At 41.8% G+C, this 27,814-nt stretch overlaps 2 protein-coding genes across 3 annotated transcripts in view; both read left to right on the top strand.

The window, feature by feature from the left end:
• The first annotated feature begins 285 nt into the window (after positions 1-285).
• On the top strand, positions 286-18,905 carry tlk2 (tousled-like kinase 2). 2 transcript variants are annotated; one of them, XM_080775796.1, is made up of 28 exons: positions 286-445; positions 749-837; positions 1,623-1,876; positions 2,145-2,194; positions 3,071-3,131; positions 3,229-3,368; positions 3,476-3,582; positions 3,680-3,745; positions 6,668-6,750; positions 8,420-8,491; positions 8,667-8,736; positions 8,819-8,862; positions 9,059-9,157; positions 9,345-9,446; positions 10,788-10,880; positions 11,022-11,132; positions 11,264-11,400; positions 11,589-11,741; positions 11,836-11,902; positions 12,124-12,221; positions 12,317-12,398; positions 13,019-13,110; positions 13,216-13,305; positions 13,920-14,089; positions 14,443-14,581; positions 15,121-15,232; positions 15,349-15,456; positions 18,706-18,905. In XM_080775796.1, exons 1-28 carry the CDS (start codon positions 291-293, stop codon positions 18,880-18,882), a joined length of 3,021 nt encoding a protein of 1,006 aa, XP_080631922.1. In that variant the 5' UTR covers positions 286-290; the 3' UTR covers positions 18,883-18,905. The 2 variants fall into 2 exon arrangements, with proteins under 2 accessions (XP_080631922.1, XP_080631921.1); XM_080775795.1 differs by lacking the exons at positions 286-445; positions 749-837; positions 1,623-1,876; ... (3 more) ...; positions 3,476-3,582; positions 3,680-3,745 and adding an exon at positions 4,881-5,534 and having other exon boundaries at positions 6,660-6,750.
• A 3,348-nt stretch (positions 18,906-22,253) lies between these two features.
• mrc2 (mannose receptor, C-type 2) overlaps positions 22,254-27,814 on the top strand; it is a 31,506-nt gene continuing 25,945 nt past the window's right edge. Inside the window, exon 1 of the mRNA XM_080776348.1 lies at positions 22,254-22,460. Within this exon, the coding sequence (XP_080632474.1) occupies positions 22,337-22,460 (124 nt within the window). The 5' untranslated portion in view covers positions 22,254-22,336. The remainder of the gene's footprint in view (positions 22,461-27,814) is intronic.

Here is a 27,814-nt window from a genome sequence, read left to right as displayed (position 1 = left end):
CTGATCCTCAAACCTAACATTATAGAAATAAATCATACATAACATTGCGCCATTGGTTAGGTAATTTTACAGTCAGACAAGTAAATATATATATGAAAATAGCTGGTGTTAACAGTCTAATCAAACATTAGTAAATCCCAAGAAGCACAATTAAATAATCGTTAATTAAGAGCTCATTTGTGAATGAACACGTTCTGTTTCGTTTAGGTCTATCCTTAGCTCTCTCTCTAGCTCTGGTTTCTCTGGTCTTCTTTCGTTCTATGGTCTTCCGCCGCGTCAGTCAATCCAATATGGCAGCGCCCGTTGATGCTGTGAGAGCAGTGGAGAAGGAAAGCATGGAAGCTGGGCAAATTGTACCAGAATCTTCGAGTGTAGATGTGAAACGCCCTCAGTTCGGCACGCGTTTCTTGACAGACCCACGTCAAGTCTTCCAACACAACGCATGGTTTGTAAAAGAGCTCCACAGTAAGACAGATGTTGCTGATGATGTGGATATATTTAGGCTATCATGGATCATGCTATTTATGTCTGTTATCAGTGATAGCAGATATACATTTAATTAAGATAAACGTTGACGTTATTTATTATTACATTTTGGAACCAAATAGGCCTACTTGTTTGGCATGGTTTTTCAATAATACATTTATGGCAACATGTTTGAGAGTTCATTGTTGCACAAACAGCTAAGTTGCTGTTTCCCATCTAGTCCATTTTTACCAGCAGGTAATAACTGCTGAATTCTCTACAGGGACAATGTGGAATGGACAGATGAACAAGAGGCAGCTGCTAAGAAGAAGGTTCTAGAGAACAGTCAACCACTTCCTGCAGAGAAACAAGGTTGTGTTTTGGTAGTTCAGAGCTTAGAATATATACTCTAAGGTTCAGAGATGGCCCACAATGAACATTACATGATATGGGATATCTGATATCTGTGAGATTGTTCAGGAGTTTAGGAGTCGAGCACCAAGTTGTACTGTCTGTGATGATCAGTATAAATTGGGTAAAACTAGAAGCTCACATCCGATTCCGATCATTTCATTTTGAGTATCTGACGATACCGATCCGATATTTATATATTTTTATAGAACACTTTATAGAATAGTACAATATCCAAAATCACAGACAATATACAGTCTAATATCATGATGTAGATATAATGTTGATACATGTCCAGATCAAGTTTTTTTTACTCCCGATTCGAAAATGATATGATACATGATACATATATTTCATATATTCTATATATTCCACAAAACACAGCCATAGATCTGTTCTATCTGTTTACGTTTAGCTGCGTGCCATAAATGTGATCGGTGCTCCGTGTGTACTCGCCCATTAAATAATTCCTAAGACTTGGAGTCAGATATAGTCCTCTAGTTTCATATCCATGTCAAATTGACCAGGGAAGCGCAAATGTTTTGGGCACACAATTGGCAGGTGGTGTGATTAATTACCCAGCACCATTTATGACATGCCCAGAGTAGGGATGCTGTTGTGGTCCATGTAGTTAAATAGTATTAGGATACTCAATGCATGTTATTGCTATTTGCTAATGGGGTTTGTTCATATGAGGAAATAGTTTTGTCTCAAATTCAAACTGGCTTACTTATTTACTTTTACAGAAGAATATGACTCCCGGGCAAATGAGTACTGGAATGACTTTTATACACAACATGAAAATCGCTTCTTCAAAGACCGTCATTGGCTCTTCACTGAGTTCCCAGAGCTGGCCCCAAAGTGTTGTCTCAACCATGAAGCCCATCCTGAAGTCTCCATTGACAATCACCAGGACCAAAGAAAAGGCGAGGAGGACACTTCTCTGTCTCCAATTGCTGGTGACTTCCCAGGCTCCTCTGCAACATACCGCATTCTGGAGGTTAGAACATTGTTTATTGCAGATCTCTTAAACAAGGCACAGTGATCATTAGTTAGAAAAACATGGTGAACTGTACACATTGATGGTAAAAACTCTTGAATGGCAAGCTGTGCCACAGTGTTGCTCAAGTTAGGATTACCGATCTATTATTGTGAAAATTACAATTTGTAATACGATAATTGGTACATTGTTTGTTGTACTGTGCAACAGGTTGTGATGTAATTACTAATAAGCATTAATACTTCCCAAATTGATGTTCATCGGGCAGGTTGGCTGTGGCGTGGGCAACACAGTTTTTCCTATTTTGAAGACTAACAAGTGAGTATGTCGGTATGAAGAGAATAACAGGACATAATGCGTTCAGCCCTGTCTTTTGTGTTTGTGTATTGACCTGTGCTTTCCTCGAACTGCTTACTCTGCAAACTGTTATTACAATTTTCAATCAATAATACCAACAATGCGAAGGAGGAGGTTCTAAAGAAAGATAATAGCTTGGAGCAGCTAATTTAATAAAAACAAATCAATGTGAACTAGTTTCATCTCTTGTGATTGTGAACTTTCAACACTGTGTGTCTGTCTGCAGCTAATCGTGCATACTACTAGGCTGAGTAGTATTTCTTGTGCCCCGCACCACAGACAGTAGGCCAACATTGTATTCAATTATTTAATATTTATCAAAAAGGTTGACGAATATATAATTTGTCTATTATCGCAATGTAATTTTCGTGTGTACTAGAAATAGCCAATCGCACATAAACTATGCAAGTTTGTGAGTCGACATTAAATGAACACCAAAAACATATTTGTAAACTTGACAATATACTCTCAAGCCCCCAAATTTCAAGAGTTTTATTGAGTCTGTTTTTAACCTCAGCAAAGGTATGCAGCATAACTAATACAGTGCCATATGGCCCATATCTCTTGAAATCACAGTTGCTGCGCGAGCATGTGCTGCATTTGTGTGCATGTGCTCATTGTGCTGACACCCTGGGAGAAGAACAGTAAAAATGACAACTGGTAATCACATGCTGTGATATGGTTTCACAGCTGTAGGTAGAAATGTAAATGCATACTATTAGCGCATAGCACCTGATAGGGCTTTGTGCTCGACTGAGCACACCTTTCTAGTTAAAATTATACTCTCACAGAATTTCAGTGATTGAGTAGCATGTGTCTTATGATTGTCTTTCGCAGTGACCCGGGACTCTTTGTTTACTGCTGTGATTATTCCAGCACTGCTGTGGAGCTAGTTAAGGTAAGTTAACGGAAGTGGGGAGGGTGATGATGTGGCGATAAATGATCAGAATAATATTGGGTGAAATGATGAATGAACATAGCCTTTTTGTCACTAGAGTAATACGGAGTATGACCCTGGGCGCTGCCATGCCTTTGTTCATGACATGAGTGATGTGGAAGCTTATTACCCTGTCCCTGACGGAAGCCTGGATGTTGTGGTACTAATCTTTGTGATGTCAGCCTTGCATCCTGACACGTAAGTGCACTCTCTCTCTCTCTCTTTCTCTCTCTCTCTCTCTCTCTCTTCTCTCTTCTTTTTGTGTCATTGAATGTAGTGCTGATATTTTCAAACCTCCATCTCAGAATGCAGGCATCAATTAACAGATTAGCTCAGCTGCTGAAGCCAGGGGGAGTGTTGATGCTCAGGGACTATGGTCGCTATGACATGGCACAGCTGCGCTTCAAGAAAGGTTACAGAAATACATATCCAATGACTCAAATGAAACATTTAAATATTGTTTTCAATTTTGTTGTATATTAGTCTGATGGTGTTTTTTTGTCTTTTAGGGAGATGTTTGTCAGAAAACTTTTATGTCCGTGGTGATGGAACACGAGTCTATTTCTTTACTCAAGGTAAAAGATACAATTAAGTTAGCGACTTAGTGCACATGTCCATATTGCAAGGATGTTTTTATAATAAAGAAATGTGTTTTTTTTCCAGATGAGCTCCATGACATGTTCACTGATGCAGGGCTTGAGAAAGTACAGAATCTTGTAGACAGGAGGCTACAGGTGAACAGAGGCAAACAGATAACCATGTACAGGGTTTGGATCCAATGCAAGTACCGCAAGGCTCACACTGAGCAACCTTAAACACCTGAAGAGGACTTGGGTGCTTTACCACCTCAACTACAATAAAAGCTGGGAGTGGATCTCATGGTGGTGCTGTTCATTATGAAAGTCAAGAGAGTTGCTACAGGGATTGTCACCAAGAATTGAAGAATGGCTTTGGTATGGTACTGGTCTTAAAACTCAGTCGCTCAAATGTTGATGGATGTGGTTTATGGCCAGTGTCCTAGCCCACTCAAAATGGAAAAGGACTACGCTCACAAAAATGTTTATGATCAACCAACTGATATTTCTAATGACCTGTTTTAAACTTTTAATTTAAATGTTTTTTTAAGATGCCTCCATTATGTTGAAAATGAATAATAAAAAACAGCAATTGCAAGTCTGCTCCATTGTTTGCAACTTTGCATACTTGTAAGGTAGGCCTACAGTCACAATTGTGGCATATTACACAGATCAGAGGAAAGACATTTTAACCCATTTAGGAAATTAGGACTGGCCTATTCTAAAAAAAACGCTGTCTAATTCCTGATCTAAGTTTTATTTTATATGCCTGAAGCCTGATCAAATGGTCAAAGCACATTCACTCGTCAGTACGATATTTGACCAAAATACCCCATAATACACATCACATATTTTGTTTCATATCTTTTGCTTTAGGCTTTAATATGAGCATCTGTGGGCATGTAATGTCATTCTTCTTTCAGGGTGATGTCACAATTTGCCACTTGCCAGTATGTAGACTAGATGGTATTACATTGACTGCAGATAAATATAATGGACACTTTATAATATGGGGGGGGGGGTTGGGGGCGTTGTTGACTTGAATTATATGCTTGAATTGTAATTGGCCCATACAAGATATTTGGGGGCAGGCGTGGACTGAATGAAGGTGAGGAGCCAAATACTTGAACTTGAACAATCTCACGAGAAAATATGAGATTTACTGATTATTGTTTACATTGCAAAAACATGAGAACCGAACCGAATCGATCCGGATTAAACTGAAATGATTATAACAGAACTTCCGTAGCAGAATTATTTTTCCTGGGGCGAGGAGGGCGACTGGAACCGAACTTTGTTTTTGATCGAGCACAAAACTGGACCCGAATCCATCATCTCACAGACACCACGGGGAGAAAGAAAGATAGCGAGTCGCTTAAAAAATAAAGTCAATCTATGCCAAATTACAACGGCAAACTAGATGGTGGCCATTGTATGGCACAACACAGCCGACATTAGGGACGATATGGTCTTCCATTAAAGGAGTGTGATCATGGGGATACCCGCATGAGGAGTGCAGAAAGGCGGGTTCTAGGGATACCCCAGGTTCTACTCCGCGGGCCTCGGAAGGGAAATCCTCCATCGTGTGACTGTGCAGCCCTGTGCTCCTCGGATCCGGCTCTGCAGCGGTGACGATCGGCAGGCAAGAGGCGTGGATGTGAACGCGGCCTCGCTGCCTGGGACGGGGAGTGTCTGCTTTAGCGAAGCGGAGACAACGGGGACTGTTATTTTTTTTCGAGGGGCAAATACTAGCCCTCGGGAGGACCGTGGAAGAGATTGTATTATTACAGTAAGTAGTTGACGGGCTATCAGATAAAATGCCAGCGTTGATAACTTTGCTACAAGCAGCACTTCACCCCAGACGCAGTGTGTTTTGACAACACCGGATCGAAGAGGTGTTTTTGATATTATACACCGTTAGCCAGCATGGCTAACTAGCGGTAACGTTAATGATGGCTGGATCTCCTGGCTGTATAGTGAAATAGTTGCATTCTGTGAACCGTGTGAAATGTCATACTTTCTATTGACCACCTTTCGTGAACTGACCCTGTATGGTTAACTGACCAGACATGATTAACCTTTAACTGAATGAGTTAACGTAACTTTAGGACGCTAATCAACCTGCTAGCAGTCGTTAACCACAGTACTGAAATGCTAATTGTTTTTGGCTAACATTGACAAGCTGGTTGGCAGATTTCCACTAGCTTAGCTAACCCAGCTCGTCAGTTTGTTTGCAGATAATTGACAGAGGATGTTGTTGGTGGCTAGTTATGCTGGTCAGCATAACGGTCCACCACCATGCCCAATGCTGTTTGAGAAAACGGTGATGTTCTGTAACTATAATGGCACATTAAGTGGCTTTAAAATACATGTCTGGCATCAGTCACTAGTCAGGCTTGGGTGTGTAAACTCTGATCAGGCTATAAAGACAGACAGGCACTTTATTCGTGTGTGTGTGTGTGTGTGTGTGTGTGTGTGTATACATATTAATATATATACACACACACACACACACACACACACACACACACACACACACACACAATTCCATAATTAGTGACCTGCTACAATTTTGCCAGGAATTGAAGAATTCTGCCTGCATCTATGATAAGAAAAGCAATATACTGGCTAAAACTTTATACCGATTTTATGTTTTACACTGCTGTGAGTGCTTTTGTGAACAGTGGCTAGTCCTGTATTGGCCATGTATAATATTGGGGAAACATTTTCCCCTAATGTCAGGACTATGGATGAGTCAGAGCAGGAATTTTCCACATCCATATAGCAAAAAACAAAGTCATGACTCACTCATCACAACCAGTACATACTACTACATTTGAAGCAGTGATCTGTCATTCCCACTTAAATATTGCAGATGCCACAACATTTAATCTTCTCTCTTTTGTATCTGTAGCCTAGTAGCCATGATGGAAGAACTGCATAGCCTGGACCCCCGGCGGCAGGAGCTGTTGGAGGCTCGCTTCACTGGGGTTGGCGTGGCCAAGGTTTGTGTTACACTTGTTGTTGTGGAAGCGAAGGCCCTTCCTCCTATCAAAGAACTTGTCGCCACTGAATCGACTCTCCTGATCACAGATTTTCTTTTGTGTCTGGCACTGTCTGCCTTCCTCTCTTTGTCTTTGTTTTTGCCTCAGTGTTATTTTGCTGCTTGGTCTGCCACATGCAATACCCCACTCCTGTTCTCTCTCTCTCTCCGTCTCTGTCTCTGGAGAAGGTTGAGCTGTGTCTGTGTTTTTGGCTGGTATGGCATGGGTATCGGCTCTTCTTGGCTCATGATGTAGTGGCTGCATATGTAAGTGGCGATGCCTGCCAAAATGCCACAGACAGACGGTACCAAAGTGGGAGGAAGAGGGAACGCCAGGGCAGGAATGTAGAAATGGTCCTTGTCCTTGACCAGGTGCAGTTGGCACTATTATATTTGTCTTTTACATCTCTAGTCTAGTACAGGGATGACGGAGCTTCCTTTTGTGGAAGGTGATCTTGGAACACTGAGGAAGCGAGCGTCTGTGCCAGGAGTGGGCCCTGTGCCAGCCATAGGCAAGAGCTGAGCCAGAGCATGGCATGGCTGCTGCCGCAGAGAAAATGGCGGATTTCACTATAAGGCATCGTGCCACCCTTCTATGACAAGGGATGCAGTGTAGAGAGAAAAGTGTATTAGAGGCAGAGCGAGGTATGGGTTAGTGATCTAAAAGCCCCAGGATACCATAGAGCAACTCTGTTATTCCCCTTGACCTTGAACAGCCCAAAGGCTCTGCTGCTCTCTTTTCAGTCACTAGAGTTGGCATAAAAGTAGAGAGAAAGGAGGGAATTGATATCCTGTGAGGACAAAGAACTAGCTCACCTACAGTAAGTTGGTGGAATGTGCAGGTCCTGCTCAGAGTATTGGCAAACGTGTTTCCTTTTGAATACGACTGATCAAAGACCCTACGAATGTGATCGGTTAAAGAACAACCTGTCTGTCTTTCTTGGCTCGGGCAAAGCATCTTTCATTAGCTCTCTCCAGAGAGAAAAGAACAGTGAGACAATGGTGAAAGGGAACAAAATGGATGACATTATCTAAAGGTGACAGCCAGGGGAATGAATATACCCCCACCAGCATGCCTGATGTTCGGCCATTTTGGGATGGTTCAACGAGAGAGCTCTAGTGTGCTCTGAATGACTAAGTGCGTTTCCCTGACGGGACAGAGCCCACTGAATTCTGATGTAATTCATTTGACTGACAGCCAGGCATCACCCAGGGAACTGACCGTAGAACCGATTTATAGTTGTAGATGCATTGTGCCGCTGATGGTGAAAATAAACAAACCTCCTCTACTCTAACTCAAATTTCTCACTTTTCTGGGAAAAAAAATCTAATTTGGTTGAAATGCATACCATGCACTGCATGCTCAAATGCCCAGGAGGTACAATTTAGTGTAAAACCCGGAAGTTAAAGAGAGTTGGTTGCGGTTTGTAAATTCAACATTCATACTCTACTGCCTCCTCGACCACGGTTCAAGGATGCCAATGCTCACATTTACTGCCCAATGTACTCACCCGCATCTACTGCTCAATTTGTATGAGTCTAGTCTATACATAGGTTTTGCCTTTATGTATTTTCTAATTGCTCTGTTTTTGTGTGTTGCTTTTTTCCTTTTCCTTTTTGGTCTTTAACAGGGTTCAGGGCAGAATGAGTCATCTAATCAGAGTCTATGCAGCGTGGGCTCTCTGAGTGACAAAGAACTGGAGGTCAGTTGATGGTCTGCCGCTTCCCGGAAGTTTTGATTTCATATATTGCATACATATATTGTGACTTTGACTAGAAATGTGCTAATATAAATAAATGCATTATCTCTTCACTTTGTCGTCTTATTGTGCATTCAGTGGAGTCGGTTAATTTATTCACCGTTGATGTTCTTAACAGACTCCAGAGAAAAAAGCTAATGACCAGAGAGCAAGAAAACGGAAAGGTGACCCCTTTGATGGAAGCCAAGGTGATTTAGACCATTCCTCCACTGACAGGTTTTCATCATGTAAAAGCCAAACTCTTCCTCACTCCCTATTTCTGTATTCCAGGCAAAGCAGGAGCAAGGGGACTCAAGATTAGCGATTATTTTGAGGTGAGTGGCAACAGATTCAATGTATGTGCTTATTTGTCCGTTCAGCGTCGTTGAAGCTCTTTGGCACGTAACATTCCATTCTTTCGTCCAACAAAAACACAGTATGTCCTCCTTTTAGCTTTAACTCTAGTTTTTAGTCTTTCCATTAAAAGTGCTTTTCACCCTCTCTTCCTGTGTCATTGGTCTGATCTGTCAGTTTGCGGGAGGTAGTGGTCCTGGTACCAGTCCTGCCAGGGGGATCCCTCCAGTGGTCCGCTCTTCCCCACAACATTCCCTCTCCAACCCACCTGTCACGGTGAGCATGCTTGGCTTCCTTCTTTTCTGTCTCTCTTTTGTTGTTTGTTCTATTTATACCTCACAACACACTACTTCGCACCCGTCTACACACTGCTGCGCACCCGTCCACTGCTGTGCACCCGTCCGACTTTATGAGATTAGGTGCATGTCATAAAGTGTCATTAAGTTGTTTTGTTTTCTTTTAGGTGCAGCAGGGAAGCCCCTCTTCTATAAACTCGGTCAACACGGAGCACTCATTGTGCTCTTTGAAGCCCACCTTGCTCCATTTTCTACACAAAGGCACACAGGTACATCACACCCTATACTTGTATTTGTTTCTAGCAGTGTGTCTGTCTTAAAACCTGAAAAACTGTTATAAGTTATAGGCTCTATGGAGAACTGTAGCAGAAGGTGCCATACCCATTTCCTGTTCCGGATAATGACGATTGACATCACACTGCATTCACATGTTGACTAATTTAGACTTCTGTGCAATATCCGTCACACTTAAAAGGATCGCTGGCTAATAAGACTTGTATGCCTTTAAACATTATACTTGCCCTCTATAACTAAAATCAGAAATGAAAAACACCTTAAATATTTTATTTATCCTAGAAATAGTATGTTTTTCACTGAATAGGAGCCGCTCCTGTCGCAAGTTAATGTCATGTCAATAAAAAACAACAACTTAATATGTCCTACGGTTAATATGAGCATCAAAGCAATATTTTAAATACTTTTTATTAACACATTTTATTAGCACAATCCATAGGGCTGGACCACACATGGGCAAATGACATCATCAACCTGGGACAGGAGTTTTACCTATTGAGTGAAAGATTAACTTTCTAAGATAAATAAAATATTGAAGGTGTTTTTAATTAAAGAGAATGATGTATTTAAACTGAAAAACAAGCACATTCCAGTGTGGAATCTTAGTCATAATTTGCAAGCAGTGCTTTGGCATCGTTCTGAAACCTAACACTCTAAGGCTAACTACAACCACTAAGACTTCAAGCGTCACCATAAATCCAATATGATATAGCATTAACCAAAAAAAAAAAAATAACATCACAAAACACCAGCCACTAGATCACTCGGACCTCAATAACGCACAAACGTATTTGATAAAATGCATCACCATACTGTATATGTCAAGTTTCCAAAGGCACAAAGACATTACATAAGACAATCAACTATCACTGTCTTGATAAAGAATGGCTCCAATCAACACCATTCAAAACAAGGAGTTTATGTTCATGATAATGATGAAGAAGGTGGGCATGTGCTAATGCTAAGTCGGACCAAAACGTTCCTCAATAAGTCAATATTTGTAAGTTAAGACGGTTTGTGGGACCACTCCCGTTTTATTCAATTATTGTGGAGAAAAAAGATTTGTGAGAGAATCGTCAATCATGCAGCCCTACTGCCGGATCAATCGAACGAAGCTATAGGAAATGTAACCGGAAGAAGAAACGGGTATGCTATGAAACCTGGGACTACAGTTATGCAGAGACTATATTGATACTTGATTGTATCAATGTACTGTATATATAGCTTTAGCCTTGTGTAATCTAAAGTTTGATCCAATCTTTTTCTGCTTTGATTTCACCGCTGCCCTTCCCCTGTCTCTCTTCTGTACCCTATAGTCCGACCTTACCATGGAGAAATTAACAGCATTGGAGAACAACAAAAACTCTGACTTGGAGAAGAAAGAGGGCAGAATAGATGACTTACTGCGGGTACTGATGGCGTTAATAGACGCCATAATTATTCTCTTCCCCTTGGGACTAACTTTTTGTTTCCGCCAAAACATGGTCGTTTTTATATCGGCATACCTGCTGGTTTGTAATCCACATTTTTACTTGTATGTTTTGCTTCAGGCAAATTGTGATCTGCGAAGACAGATTGATGAACAGCAGCGGATGCTGGAGCGATACAAGGAACGGTTAAACAAATGTGTGACTATGTCCAAGAAGCTGCTGATTGAGAAAGTATGTTGTTGCAATAATAATATAACAACCATTTCAAACCAATTTACCAGTTTAAAGAGAAGAGATTTTTTGGTAACTTTTAAGACAAATATATGCATGGGATTTGACACATTTTATTTATTTACCCTCAGTCCAAGCAGGAGAAGATGGCGTGTAGGGATAAGAGCATGCAGGATCGACTGCGACTTGGTCACTTCACCACAGTAAGACATGGGGCGTCTTTCACAGAGCAGTGGACGGATGGATATGCCTTTCAGAATCTCATCAAGTGAGCATCCGTGTTTTATTATGTCATGCTTCAACTCCATTCACAACATTGTATTTTAACTTTCCTCCGCTCTGGCCATTTCTGTTTACCAATAGAAATTCCCTTTTTATTTCCTCTGTGACTTGTGAGCATCTTCAACTAAACTAGATGACTCCCCCCTCCTCACCTGTCTGTTTGTGCATTTTCAGGCAACAAGAAAGGATAAACTCCCAGCGAGAGGACATTGAGAGGCAGAGGAAGCTGTTGGCCAAGCGCAAGCCGCCGTCCATGGCTCAGACGCCACCTCCAAGCCTAGAGCAAAACAAGCGCAAGAGCAAGACCAATGGAGCAGAGAGCGAAGCGTATGCATTAATATTATTTCCTTGATGTTGGGTGTCTTTCTTTCCTCTCCTCCTCTCTCTTTCTCTCACACACTGTTTCTGTGTGCCCTCACAGGTTGACACAGGCAGAGTATCACGAGCAAGAAGAGATTTTCAAGCTAAGACTGTGTCATCTTAAGAAGGTAATGCTTTCATTATCCATATCAGTCCAAGTAGGGCAGTTCCCACAAGCAAATATTGTTTATTTTGGCTCTGATCGTGTGTATCTAATCAACCATCAATTTTGTTTTTAAGATCTCGTTTGATGGTGAAAGTGGTGAATTTTTCAATGCAACCAAATCTTTAACTATTGGCATTAGTTTAACTCTGTCTTTTGTCCATCTATCAACAATGTGTTCTCCAGGAGGAGGCAGAGATCCAGGCAGAGTTGGAGAGGTTGGAGCGAGTGCGAAACCTCCACATTCGTGAGCTGAAGAGGATCCACAATGAAGATAATTCCCAGTGCGTGCCCTTCTTACCATCACAACACTCCTACAGTATTGTATGCTGGAGAGTTCATGGGTTCTCATGACTACACTGTTTTGATTTCCCCACAGATTCAAAGACCACCCTACGCTTAATGACCGCTACCTGCTGCTCCATTTACTTGGACGGGGAGGTTTCAGTGAAGTTTACAAGGTGTGTTGTGCAGAGCCCTCTCATGGTTCCAGGGGGGGTCCCCAACAAAATGACATAAAAATCAGTTTTTACCACTTATACCATAAGTTCGGTCATTCATAAATAGCTAAGCTACGAGCTCACAGTGCTTCATGTTGAGTTGTGAGCTTGTACATCGGTTATCTTTGAATGTTTTTGAGAAGAAATTGCGAAACCTTTTATTCTCACAGCCATCAGTTTTGGATACAATAAATGTTCATGTGAGCATTAATCAGATTCCAGACTTTGTTTCTGTTTTAATGATGTTATCATAATATTTAAATATCTGTTTATTTATGCATGTGCGTGCGTGCGTGCGTGCGTGCTCGCGCGCACACACACACACACACACATACACACACACACACACAGCCTGCATTCCATGATTTCCACAAAATGGGAAACATGGGCTCCTTTCAACATAAATATTTAGAATGAAATGGTCGTGCCAAATTTTAAGAAGAGTACAAAACCAAAAGTTTACTTTAATCTCTGTATGGGAAATATAAGATGAATGAACCTAGAACTTTGAAATCACATGTCTATATAACGGATACATGGCAAATATATTTCTTAACTTGGAAGTGATGCTCTCTTTCCAGGCCTTTGACCTAACGGAGCAAAGGTACGCTGCAGTAAAAATCCATCAATTAAACAAGAACTGGAGGGATGAGAAGAAGGAAAACTACCACAAGTGAGTTTTTTGTGCAAAATTCTTCTGGGTTAAGTGAATCCTTTTTTTTTTTTTTTTTAAACCATCAGCTTGAGCAAATTGTGTGCCATTTTCTCTTTGTTTCAGACACGCATGCCGGGAATATAGAATACATAAAGAGTTGGACCACCCACGGATAGTCAAACTCTATGACTACTTTTCACTTGACACTGACTCGTAAGTCCTTTCTCTTTTTCCGCTGCATTCATGGGTTCAGGCAGTCGGTAGATAATAAACTGCATATCATGTTAGTGAACGAGAGCAGTAAGAGAGGCCGGCATGAAATGTCATTGGGCTGATGTAGAAGGAAAAAAATGGAGATGCAGCTAACCATAGAAACCAGAAAATTATCAATACTGTACTGTATCAACAATATAGTACACAGTAAAAGATGCTGTACCAGTATACTGAGAAAACATGACTAATCTCTATAATGAAAGGCTAATGATCTTAGTGAAACAACACCTGGACATTTGGAATTGTATGACACCACCTTGAAAAGCTTCTGAAATGGCATGCCGGCAGCCATTGTCTTCGTTTGTTTTTTCTGTGCTGTCTAGAAGGTGGTATCTGTCTGCTGTCTACCATTTTCCTGAATCCCTTGTGAATGCAGGCTTTTTTCTTCTTCCTTTGAAACATGTACCTGCTCATTACAGTGAAAAGTTATTTCGGGTAGAAGCCAGCTTGCAGATCTTATTCCACAAGCATAGAATGTGACTTGTCTGTTTAAAGCTAGCTGCGGTGAGCACTGCTGACTCCTGAGTTTTTCCTCCCTGGTTGTTTTGGAGCAGGTTCTGCACAGTTCTAGAGTACTGCGAGGGCAACGATCTGGACTTCTACCTGAAGCAACACAAACTGATGTCGGAGAAGGAAGGCCGCTCCATCATCATGCAGATTGTGAACTCTCTAAAGTACCTCAACGAGATCAGACCGCCCATTATCCACTATGACCTTAAACCTGGTGGGTGCCTGCATGCACCAGAACACAACTAGAGTTGTGCCCTAGGGATACCTTCCTGTTCATTATTAATACCATGTGATCAGTGATAGTTTGTTTCAAATATTGCTTTTTGAGCTATTTTAAATGTAGCGGTTACATGCAATGACCGGTGTGTTAGACCCCGCCCACTTTATACATTGCTGGAGTGGATCTGGAAAACATTTCACTTTGTTTGGAGTATGCTTCAGGGTATATGCATATAGTTCATATATGTATACTATACATGTACTCCCCACACACAAGCCCACCCCCTCTTAATCTTGAATCAATGATACTTTTTATGTGACTGAAGTCTTTATTCTCATCCTCTTCAGGTAATATCCTCCTGGTAAACGGCACAGCCTGTGGGGAGATAAAGCTCACAGACTTTGGCCTGTCAAAGATAATGGACGATGACAGCTACAACTCGGTGGATGGTATGGAGCTTACGTCGCAAGGTGCAGGGACCTACTGGTGAGCTTCATTGTACATAAACTCTTGTTTTGTCTTTTGTCTTTGTTTTGACAGCTATCTTCATGTTAACCACTTCAACCTCGGCATCCCAAAATTGGGGTACAGGACCAGCCTACTTGGGTTAGGTATATTTATACATAAATTATACCTATAAATTATATTTATAGGTATATTTTAAGAGTTGAATCCTTGAGGGGCAGACCATTCAATTTGAAAAAATCGGACCATTATAAAAACAAACAACGGTTGGACTTATCCACAGATTGACAATATATTTGCCATATCGTCCAACCTTACCGCCTATCCGACCGACTCACTGCTGGCACTCCCTCGGGTCCTCTGCGATACACACGCCAAGTTTGTAGTCGCTAGGTCTCGATATATGTGTAGAACAGACACTCACAGATATTTGTGTAATTTATGATTGGATGTCATTATAGGCAAAAATAGGTTGGATGTCATTATAAGCCAAAATAATTTACTGAAAACCTAAAATAGCACAATTTTAAGTGGTTAATTTTGTCCCCTGTGACTTTCAGGTACCTGCCCCCAGAGTGTTTTGTCGTTGGGAAGGAGCCTCCCAAGATTTCCAATAAGGTGGATGTGTGGTCTGTGGGGGTAATTTTCTACCAATGTCTCTATGGCCGCAAGGTAAGAGGGCACTTGGCTTAATTAACTTTGTTTCAATTTTTAAAAGGGCACCTTTCTCATAACTGACAGATGTCTGTGTTTTTGCTGACTGCCGTTTTGTCTCTCTTGCTGTCCAGCCCTTTGGTCATAACCAGTCCCAGCAGGACATCCTGCAGGAAAACACCATACTAAAAGCCACAGAAGTCCAGTTTCCCCCCAAACCAGTCATTACACCTGAAGCTAAGGTATTACGATCTCTCTCACGGCCTTCATTGCCATTATAAGCGCAAATGTCTCCTCCATTGAATACAAGTAAACGTTTTCTGAGCTTCCCATAATACATTACACTGCACACAGGTGTAGGGTTTGGTAAAAGCCATTATCAAAACTGTAAAGATACGTTTGTTTTTTTTGCGTGTAGCTAGAAGAAAATCAGGGCTCGGGGTGGGATATTTCCTAATATGATTGGAACCAATCAGGGAACTATAAAAGTATCTCACATCTGTTAGGATAGACTGGTTTGATGCTCAAGTGACTACAAGACCAGTAGGGGCGAGAGAGAGAGAGAGAAAAGTTGCACCACTCGGTTCACACGGGTGTGATTCTTTTTTTAAACACAAGAGCAGGAAAAGCATCTGGTTCCTCCTACGTTAAGTCAATTTCAGAATTGCATTGCATATTATGATATAATTGGTCTTCAGGAACTGCTATATATTACTTCCTGCCCAGCACAATAGACAACTATTTAAGAGCAGGGAGATATCGTATACAATACATGCATGTAACCCTGGGAATGTCATGATTCCCAAATCAGCCCCCATCAAACAAAGACACTTTGATATTATATTATTGAGCATTGGAACACATTTTATTTCATTTTTATATGTCCATAATGATTTCACGTTATATTCACATATATAATCTCAGTTTATATGGGGACAGAGCCCTCTGTGTTGTCCGTCAGACTGCAGATGGACTCTTCAGATATCTTCCCAAATCTTGCAAGTGTGTTGCTAGCATAGAGAAAGTTCCATAACAAAGTACATTTTCTCCTCATTTGCCATTTTAGTATGAACATCTTTTTTGTGGCTTTTTGCCTTTATTTATTTCTATAGTTACGACAGAAAATGGGGATAGAGATGGGGGGGGGGGGGGGGGGGGGGAAGACATGCGGCAAAGGTTGTCAGGATCGGGACTCGAACCTGCGACACGCCGTCAGGCTGGAGCCTGGACCGCTCGACTGCAGCCCAGGCCCAGCTTGGAAATATTGTTCCTTATGGTGATTGGTTCCAGTATTTAGTTCAGTGACCATGGGGCTAAGGAATGGTTCAGAAGCTGTGTTCATACGCATGCGCACTGCCATTCACTTCCTTGTTTACAGCCAAACTAAACTGTCTCTTCTCTCTAAATCTACGGTGCTCTCCGTGGTTTTGATCAAAATCGCAATGTTCTGTCCTCATTTCTGACTTAACCAAGCTTCTTGTTTGGAATATAAACGCTTCTAAAGAGAGATGGGACAGTGCGAGGTAGTAACAGAAGATTATGCCTCCCAGTTTTGGGGGGGTAATGGAAGGCGGGGCTTTTCAGAGTAAAGTCTGCCCAATCTGCGGCGTCAGAGTCATTATTTTTGAAAGATTCCGGCGCATTCAAGGTGTTCATTCTCCCATTGAAATGAATGGACTCCAACCTGCGTCTCCTAAAAAGGCGTGTGACCGCGTCACGCAGATACGGGAAGTAAGTCGGAGATCGTGTGTCTTGCTATTTCCATCTTGGGCGTTACCTAGCGACGGGGACGCTGCTAGACGGTGGATATCGGCGAGACCATTCTGAATCAATAAAAATATAAAAAGACGTCAAAAGACTATCTTGGCACCGAGCGCCATTGGGGGAAAAAAAGACGTCAAAAGACAATCTTGTGGCGGGTGAGTTAATGAACTTTCAAAGATTTGTGTGAGAGATCCCTTCACTGAGGTTGGTTGTGGGATGATTCTGAGGATATTATGCCACAAAGTGATTTCTCCCCACTGTGTGGATGTATGTTATGTAACTTCTACAGGTCTCATTAAACCATTAACAGGGTTGCCATTTTCCCACAGTTGTATTCCTTAAGTCCATGTGCTAACCTCAAAACACATACATATGGCATGTCTGAAAACAGAATTGAAAACGATTATTTAATTTGATTACATATAGAAGACAGATTTGTAATTTGTAACAACAGATTTGATTAAATAATCTCCTGTTTGTGAATCCTAAACATTTTCTATAAAATAATGGGAGAAGAAGCATGACATGCAATACAAACCTTAACAATGTTTGTGGCCAGAAGAAGTGACATCACTGGGTGTAGGTCACAAATAACTGCTTTGATTGTTTTGCCTTTTATAGAACATAACAGAATTGTATAACAATATATATTTTGTCTTTCTCCATATTGCTAAAGGTACACACATAATACAGAAAATGAATGTAATTGATTTGAGTTAATGGAGTAAGCACACATTTGACTTGATTATTTTATGTTAATTCAAGTTTAATGTAATACATTGTAGCTGGGGAGAGTGGGAGTCATGTCAAGTTTCATATAATTTCTATTCAATTATTATTTTTTTTATAAAAATTGTTAATCTTGAAATATTCTCGACATTATGGAATGGGTCACATATATAGAGTATATTTGGCATATAATAAATGCCATAGTCTAGTAGGTATGTACATAAGTTACAAATGTACAGCATATTCAGATCATGTGTGCATAAAAGTGCAGTCAATCTTATGTACATGCATAAGTTGGAGAACTGGAGCAGTAAACTGATATAGGTCATTGTGCAAATAGTCTGTCTGGAGTCTAGCATGCAGGTGAGGTGAGACATAAGGGAACGTAAGTCCCCATGGAATATTGTAGTCCACATAAGGAATGTACAATTTTAGGAACAATGAGTGAGGTCTGAGGTGAGCTAAATTGGGCAAATTCGTCAGCTGCTTGACTGATATACAGTATATACATCAACCACATAGTGGTGAGCGTGCCGTGCGTATAAGCCTCTCGGGTGTATCTACCGGCAATGGCCATACTCCAACTCCCTTTTATTTGAGAAACGGGTTTACAGTAGATGCATGCCCCACAGTACACTGTAATTCTCGCATTCAATGTACCTCCCTCCACCCACTAACAAACAAATTAAATAAAAACGCAGCAATAATGGTAAAGAAAATAAATAATAATGGCGACAAATACATACTGTATATTAAAACAGCAGGCCAATTGTGACCAGTGAATTCGTCCAAACTGTCACTAACCATAATTTAGTATGCCCACTGTAATTGAGAAAATGGTGGAGACCAAAGAAGTCCATCTACTCGGAGGCTACGCATCATTCAGAGGTTGCCTGCATTACTGTGGTCTCCATTGAATGTATTTACTTCCACCTCTGGCTTCCACTATAAGTTTGTTCTCTTGCCTCACCTAAGTTTCCCTCTCTGTCTTCTTCTAGGCCTTCATAAGGCGCTGTCTTGTCTACCGCAAGGAGGACCGCATTGACGTACACCAACTCGCCAGTGACCCCTTCCTGATGCCCCACATCCGCAAGTCGGTGGCATCCTCTGTCACCTCGGGCATGGCCTCGGCCTCGGCCTCCAGCTCCACCTCCAACAGCAGCGCTTCAAACTGAACCCACACACCTTAACTGACTGACCTAAGTACTTGTAAGGGCGGGTGGGAGGGTGAGGGAGGGAGGGAGGGCAGATACCTGGTCAAGCCCCCCAGCCCCACCCTCACGGAAGCCCAAGAGAAACAGCTGGGACATGGGCAGGAGGTGGGTGAAGGAAGGGTGAAAGGAGGAATGCCTGTAGCCTTCCATTTCCCCGCCACGTCCACCCACCCAGCTCTCCTGTCCTTCTCTCCCAAGAGGGGGTGGCATTGTTCTGGGGGTCAAAGCCCTAGAAGACTAACCCACAAATCATGGAATGAGGCGAGGCACTGCTTTGAAAAGTGGGGTTCAGTGTATGGGACATTTCTTCTGCTAAAATAAAAATAAAGGAAGTATAGAACTGCATCAGCTTGGCCAGATGGAATAGACTGGTGAAGGCCCTATAACCAGATGCATACACACACGCGCACGCACATACACACATACAGTACACTCATGAAGCATTCTGGTCTAAGGTAGTGTGAACTCCCCAAGTTCAAAGCTTTGGTTTGTTCTCCACACCCCTCAACCCAACCGAGATTACCAGTCAGTACTGAACCTAAATATGTATGGCACTTTGTCATCATCCAAAAAACCCAGTTCTGCATTCCCTTAACCCTACTCAAATTCCAGACCCAGATACTTGTTGACAAAGAAGGCAAGAAGCTACCCCTCCATCCCCATATCTCCTTGTCAAGCTCCTGTGACCAAAGCTTATAACTTCCAGTTGGTGGCAGTGTTCCACCTCAGTTTTTATAATGAATGGTTTTAGAGACGTGTTACTTGATAATTAAGGGGAAGCTGTTGATGAATGATCCCCTTAGCATTTTTTAACTTTTCAATTTAGCCAGTTTTATGGAGGGATATTCCGTTTTTTGTGTTTTTAAAGTTGCCTTTAATTAGAACTGTTATTGTTTTTGATTGGCCCCTTACCATGACACATATTTATTTAGGTATGTTTGAATTTTATTTTTTGGCCAATTAAATGCAAAGGACTTGTTTGCATAGTACTGTTGGGGGAGATTGGGCCTTGGCAGAAAGTTGCTTCAACCATTAAATACTATTTGTTAAAGTTTGTGTTTCGTCTTAATTTATATTACATTAACTGTTAGTGTTGTAGTCGACTTCCAAGTCAAGAAAAATTCTGAAGGGCGACGACCGAGGACGGGAGGCAGAGACCAGATTTATTTTTTTCTTTATTTTTTCTCAGATACAGGTACAGAAAACACTGCAGGAGCAGGCAGGTGTGTCAGCTGCACGCCCTTACTTAACAAGATGGCTGTCTGTAATTGCCAGACAGCTCTTATTAATGATAATGTGAATGGGCTCCTCATTGGGTATAATAAAATTATTAGTCATCGTAGTGACTCAAGTGGACTCGGTGGGGGAAGAGTCCCTTGGTCTGAGACGGAGTCAAGACAGAGTAAATGAAATTGTAGACTTGAGAGTACTAACACTATTAACGGTCTTTGTGATTTTATATGCTTCATCTAGGGCAGATTCACACTATATTTCCCGGGTGCGCTTTCGACCACTTGGCAGATAGATGTGGTAGTGTGAATGCTGTGTACCGGAGCGGATCACCCATCCATTCCTGGGACTGCATGGAAGTAGTAAGTTGGGACCGATTGAAGTGTACTCTGATATGGATTGATGCAATGTGAAAGCATTGAATAGTGAATACAGTAAGTAGAATGAAGTGTACTCTGGTGCGGAAGAATCAAGGCCAATGTGAATCATGGCCAGCGGCGACCAGGCAATCGTATTTGAGAACCGTTTGAAACAAACTGACTCGGTGTGAGTTTGCCCTTAAATGGGACAGTAATTCAGAGATGGGCAACCAAGCCCAGGAGAGGGAAGTACATACAACACAGGTCTCACTGGAATCGCAGTTGGGACATTAATCTACTGGTGCTGCTGTGCTCTTGTACCACCCGGGAATCGTACCCCGGTCTCCTGTGTGGAAAGCCAACATCTTAACCACTAAAGCCAAGGGCCTATAGCTGTATTACTTCTGAGGCCAACAGGCTGTGGCTGTGAGCCACTGCTACACTCACCCCCATTTTGACCTCCTACAGGGCAACCCGATCCGGGTCACGGAACCATTGTAACACCTGGGAATCGTACCCGGGACTTCCGCATGGAAAGCCAACATCTTGCCACTAAGCGAAAGGCAATTGCCTTTTGAGGTCATCAGTCTGGGGCTGTGAGCCACTGCTACACTCAGGGTAAAGTAATGTAGCCTTGCATGGGCATACTATATCACTGCATTTTCTTTTCTGGTGATACTAGGCTAAAATAAATGCCCCCCACCACCAATCCATCCATATGCATCACAACAAGTCTGTGTAGGAAGTTCTATTTATCTGAGACAGTCCAATCAGTCATTTGCAGCAACAATTAAATCCCTTTAATTGAAGACCCAGTGTACCAAGAATATAATTAGTAAAACCACATCATATACAGTATCCTGGCTGGAGCTGCTCTTTAGACATTGAATAGAAAACGAACGTTGTGTTGATCAGCCCCACCAGAAAATCCTCATGGGTAGCCTACATTGCCGACTACCTGATTGATTGATTCATCAATTTGATTGATTGATTAATCAATTAGATTGATTGATGAATCAATTAGGTAGTAAGTAGGTAGGTAATCAGGTCAAATGATTGAAAAGGTTTTTTAACAGTTTGAAGAATAAGAACAGGAATGTGCAGTTCAATTATACAAGGTCTTCTAAGAGGATTACAAAATAATAAAGAAAGAAAGCGCTAAGGCTTGTTTCCATATTAGCGTCCTTCATTTTCAATTCATCACTTGGTTTCTCGCCCCCCTAGTGGCCAAACATAAAACTTTTGGGAACTCAGATTAATCACTTGGTATAATTACCCTGTGCTGTTCATCTGTAGAGGCTGCTAACAAATATATAGACTGTATAAGAAGATAAGCTTGACCGTTTTAGTAGAAACTGAGTCCTGAGTCCAAAATGTAGAATTTGACATGGAAATGTAGCAGAAGAACGTTAATGTTATACATCGTCACATACTGTACCTACATGGCACGCGCTCTCACATATCCACGGGGGGGGGGGGTACTTTAGTAGGACATAAAGTCGTTTCTTTCTTTTATTTTCTGTGGCCACTGGCCATAAGATTTTTTGGGGGGCAGTTCACAGTTGAACTTTTAAGTTTTAACCCATAACATTACATTTGTGACTTTTCTGACACAAAAATGCGTGCAGCCTACATCGTGGCAGATGTTGGACATATCCATCGTTGCAAAGAGTACAAACACTGACGTGAGACTGGTGACGCAGCGGCTACCCCATTCATTTAGGACTGAGACAGACATTCATGCTGCTCTCACTACTGCATCTATCCGTCCCGAAATAAGCACTCCAGTCGCTCCGGCTCACTGTTTTTTTGTTGCAGTTGTGAGCATGCAAAACAACGGCCGTGATCGTTACAGGGATTCAAGGAAAACATGGAAAAACTGCCTACATTTTTACCAATGCACTTTATATTTATTCATCTTTAGTCTGGAACTTAAGAGGACCGTTTCAGGTAGGAAAATGTTGAAAGTACTGTATTTTTCATTCATGCAAACTCGAAAAGTAGTGCAGTCTAAATCTGGCTAGAACGTCATACCAACTTTCAGTAATATTTTGCATATGTTGCTAAATAACACCGTAAACTGTTAAACTGTACATTTCAGATTCTGATGCTTTGGTATGCCACGAACGAAAGTCCGAATTCTGAGTGGAACCAGATGTGGAGAGGGGAGGGGGGATGGGTCTGTGTGGGCTTATGTTTTTACTAATGTGTTTTGTGTATTTATTGTATTCTCCACAACGCATTATATTTGTAAGCCAGCTGATTAGGCAACTCGTTTAGATTTCTTTCTTTGTAGGCCTACTATTTTTAGTGCCGGATGTTAGCCTACTTTGCATTGTTATACGGCCATCATGGACTGACGCTGCATTTGGCACCCTGCGGGCTGGTGTGACCTTAACATCCTGTGCAATTAACTCAGTCAGTCCATGTTGATGCAAGTAGCGAATGGGATCACAACGAGAAACTATATGCTTGTGTCACCGGCGCTAGGTGTGAATATTCTGCAATGTATCGGGGTTAAGAACGAGACATTTCATCGTTTTCTTCTTTTGTGAAGCCTCAGTCAGCGCCTGAATCCATGGGTCAGGACTAGAGTCGGACTCAAGGGGATGAATTAGCCTATATCATAAGCACCACCAAAAAAAACCTCACACTTCTACCTTTTAAACAATATTCCCCCGTTGGTTGGAAGACTAAACAAACAAAAACTATAACTTGTATGCCACTGAAGTTGTGTTTGAATTCGGTCACCTATTGACAAACTACTGTATATGTATGTACCGGTATGCATGTATGGTTACAAAGGAGAGCAGTTGAGAAAGTTTGTCTGTGCCAAGTGGGGTTCAATTGTGTGTGTGTGTGTGTGTGTGTGTGTGTGTGGGGGGGGGGGGGGGGTATATACATTTTATACACACAGGCACCTCTTTTGTTTACCCATAGAATGATGACATTTGTTGAAATGAATAATATGTTAAAAGCCATCCACTTATTTTGGAGCTTTATTCTGAGTAGGGCAATAGAATCTTTGTGTTATCATGCGCCAGTGTCTGTTAAGATACCAGACTATCTCCTCACATCAGCATAAACAATTGGCACTGCTGTGCTTTGACTGTCTTTGAATCCTCATTCCTCACAGTCTGTCTGACCTTTTAACGTGTGTGTGTGTGTGTGTGTGTGTGTGTGTGTGTGTGTGAGAGAGAGAGAGATGCACAGACTAGAGTTTATTGTCTGATCAGTGATATCAGAACAGAGGAACTGATCATAAACAAATGTTACTCTTGTCTTGTGTACCTGTACACATGAAGACGACCACCTTGAATAATCACACTACTGCTTGAAATCTTAAATTAAGTGGATGTTCCTTAAGTGGAAAACTAATTTCAATACATTTCATCATTCTATGAGTAAATAAAAAGTTGTGGTCTGCAATTACTTATGAATACAATTATAGCAAGCATGAATAACATTGCAATAATTTACGATACAGTATGCAGTTCTGTCTGTCACTCTTCTTTCACACATCTGTAACTATAGGCTTATGAACGTATCTAGACATTACCCGTAGGGCTTGTCTGTCTGTCTGTCTGTCTGCCTGCCTGCCTGCCTTTCTCTCACCCCCTTAATTCTCTGGCTTCTAGTGAGATAAGCGGTTAGCGTTAGACTGTGGTTTGGCAGTGATCAGTCACATCATCCAAGTTAAGTTTTGTTGCTGATGGCAGCAACAAAATTATTTTTCTTATAGGAACTCTTATTTGCGACAACTCAGATAATTTTTAAAGTTAAACCCACTTAATCTCAGAGGTTAAGACCACCATAGAACAGAAATGAAACAAACACAGGCTGGAATTTCCTGTCTGTGTTAGTTGCTCTTATAACATTTTCCAGTTAATGGAATGTTGTTGTTGTTTTTATCTCCAGCATATGTCAAAATAAAAAAGGATTCCCAGATTGTTGTAGCAGAACAATTTCTAATTTCTAAAAGCCCCACTAGCAACCCCTAGAGGCTTTGCTGCTCTTTACACCCAATTGGAAATTTGGCAGAAGGGTGGTAGGCTAGACTTGAGCATCTATGAAGGCATACTGTCATATATTTTTTATCCTGCACTGTAAAACCCCAAAGTACTCAGATATGAGAGAGGTTGATGGGCAAGAACATTTATTTCCCCTAATGAATCTTCCAGATCTCACTTCGCTCAGTTAGCTGTGACTTCTCTGTGTCATGCATCAGTGGGGGTTCCATATCAAGTGTGGGCTAATTCAATCAAAATGAAAATACTCACATCAACTTGGACCCAGCTGCAGTTACAATTTACAATTCAGGCATTTAGCCTAACGAGAACAAAAACATGGCAATATATCATATACATCATGAATCACGTAACAGTGGAATATCTATATAATGAAACTATGCGTATATCATATAGTGCTATATCTACATAATGTGAGCCTTTGCATACGCCTGTAAGGTCGTTGGGGCTAGGGCAAGTGCTACGGCAAGAGCTACGGGCCACGATGGAGTCTGAAGAGGTGTGTTTTCAGACTACGGCAAAGATTGGGAGTGAGTCTGCAGTTCTGATTGTAATGGGAAGTGTATTTCATAGTTTTGGAGCCAGAAGGGAGAAGAGTTTGCGAGGTTTGGAGCATTGTCCCAGTGTTTTTAGTGAAGGTACTTCCAGTTCCAGCTTCCCTGTGTTGGCTGATCTGAGTGCGCACTGTGCAGGAGGGTTCAGATTGTCAAGTCAGAGGGTTCAGATAGTCATGTCAGAGGGTTCAGTTAGTCAAGTCCCATGGTCTTGCTGTTTACCAGTCATCCAAACCCTGTTCTTCACCCATCCCCTCTGTACACACCCAACACCCACTCCTCCCAGCAGGGAAACCTGGCCCAGAAGCTGACCTGATTATGAGGTGGAAGTTCTGGGAAGATCAGCCTCTCTTGGCTCATTTGCTGGTTGTTCTTGGCTGGAGTTTAAGCTTCTCTTTTCAGCAGGAAACAGCCTTTAGTCTGAAAAGGGGTGACAGGGCATAGAACAGAGTGTAAGGCTGGATGAGATCACAGCAGGGGAGATGTTGTGTCTTACATTGCACAGGCCTAATGGTTTAAGGGTAATCTGGAATCCTCCACTCAATCAGATTCTTCTAGAGTTGGTCCATATCAAACACCAAGCCGACAATAATAGGATACATTTAGAAATAATTATGATGCTGTACTGTTGATATTTGCTTTTCTTTGTCTCTTGAAGTTGAGTTTATATTGAATATTGGTTCAAAGACAGTTCCAGTGCCAGCTCTAAATTTCACAAAATATTATTGCGACTGGAGGTCTCAGTGAAGATGAGTGAACTATGAAACCTTGCGTTTTTGACACCTAACCCACAATTCAAACATACGTGCTGCATCACGAAGAAGTGTTGCTGTTCTGTTTTTGTTTATTGCTTTGAAATGTTGTATTATGTGTATCTCGATGACACTGCAAATTAGGGTGACCTCAATGTCATCGTGACATCACGTGACATCAGCCCCCAGGTCATCCCAGGCAAGCACCCTCATCAAACCCTGTACATTCAATACACTGCTCCCGTTGCCAGACTCCGTGCTTGCGGTTATGGTTAGGTTAGGCCGGGGATGAGGTGGGTTGTCGTTTGTCGGACCAATGACTAGTCTGAACAACATACTGCACCCCTTAGATCTCCATATATGGAGCTGAACTGTTCTGACATTCCATATCTTGATCTGACCTCATCACACCCTGTACACTCAAGATACGCTCCATATATGGCCAGTGCACGCGACCTCGCCCTTTAGGGCGATATTTAGGGCGATACATGTTATTTGCACTTTAAAGTCGATATTTTTTATAAGATATAAAGTACTCAGAGTCCAGAATGCTATCAATGCACCAAGACAGATTCGAGCGAACAACAGTTTTTCTTTTAAACAATTGTCACATGACATCCTATATACATTAGGCCGCAGTCACACAGCTCGTGCAACACACTTGCTGTTTGCTGCTGTTGGAAATAACAATTTATTTCAGTTGCAAAGTGCGAACCCTGTTCACACACTGTGTGGTTTTGCTGCCTTTGCAATTTGGCTCAGCATGGAAGTTGAAGGTTGTTGGTTGTCTTTTCTTGCACCCACAAGTTGTTAGTTTCTTTTCCTCCTCTTCAGCTGTCTGATCTGAGGTCGTTGGTGAGTCGGTAGGGGAAATCTTGTTGTCTCCACAAGATCCTGATTCCCAAGTCAGAGAGTGTGTCCATCCACGGGCCAACTCAGCCCCAGCTACTTTTAGTTAAATTGTTCCAATGCAGTTTGATTCTGAAGTGGTGGTTAATATTCTGTGGCCATAGAAACACAATCCCGGAAACCGGTGTGCAAAGCAGTGTGAAAAAGTCAAAGTTCAGAGCTTGTATGGTCCGTTTGACACGAAATATGAAGTCAGTTTGGAGGGTCAGCTGGATGACGGCTCTCAGAGACTCAGAGAAAAACAAAAAATACAAAAAACAGAAGAGGCTATTGGAGAACCTGATTTGTATAGGGACACATGATCTGATGCAGGACAATGTCACTATGACAGAAAGAGACAAGATGGGTCTGTTCCAAACCACATACTTGTGATATATATTCCTCTTCTAAATCATGAACACAGCCTTTGAAATGGATTGGCAGCCTAGGTGCTCGGACATCTATGCCAGCCGTCCGGGCCATTTAACAATTATTTTAAGAAAACATACACACACACACACACACACACACACACACACACACACACACACACACACACACACAGTGTAGTGTATCCCTGATAGGCAAAAAGTTGTTCTTCCAACTTGAACCTTTCTGGCATCACAATTAGTGGACAGTAAACAGGCCTAACAACAGGGTGCTACAGTGAGATGGGTGGCTATGTAGTGCAGCAGGGCGGTGATTATATTTGATTACACTGTACAAACCACTGGCAACGGGGGCGCTCTCAAGAGTGATTTATACTCGGTTGTTGTGTACCGAAAATAACTCTATAAGCTCACGGACGTGTCATGCTGCAACAGGTTGTGAGCTTGTATATCTGCAATTTATGCTGTGCAGCACCAGTGTGCAACTAAATATAAATCAGGCATACTGTTTTGCTGAACCGCACAACCATTGTGTTTTGTATTGTAACTACATCTACAGAGTAGTGGCGCTCAAGCTTGACACTGGTTCTCCAGAAGCCAACCACAGATGTTGAGTGAAAGAAGAGGGCTACAACCGCTACATTGATTATTGTCTGTTCAAGATTACAGGGAGCTTGTAGTAGTGCTTTAAGA

This window comes from Protomyctophum bolini (assembly GCF_963924005.1).
Source record: "Protomyctophum bolini genome assembly, chromosome: 11".
NCBI lineage: Eukaryota > Metazoa > Chordata > Actinopteri > Myctophiformes > Myctophidae > Protomyctophum > Protomyctophum bolini.
The sequence above is the reverse complement of the archived record's forward strand: the minus strand, read 5'-3'. Positions and strand labels throughout refer to the sequence as shown.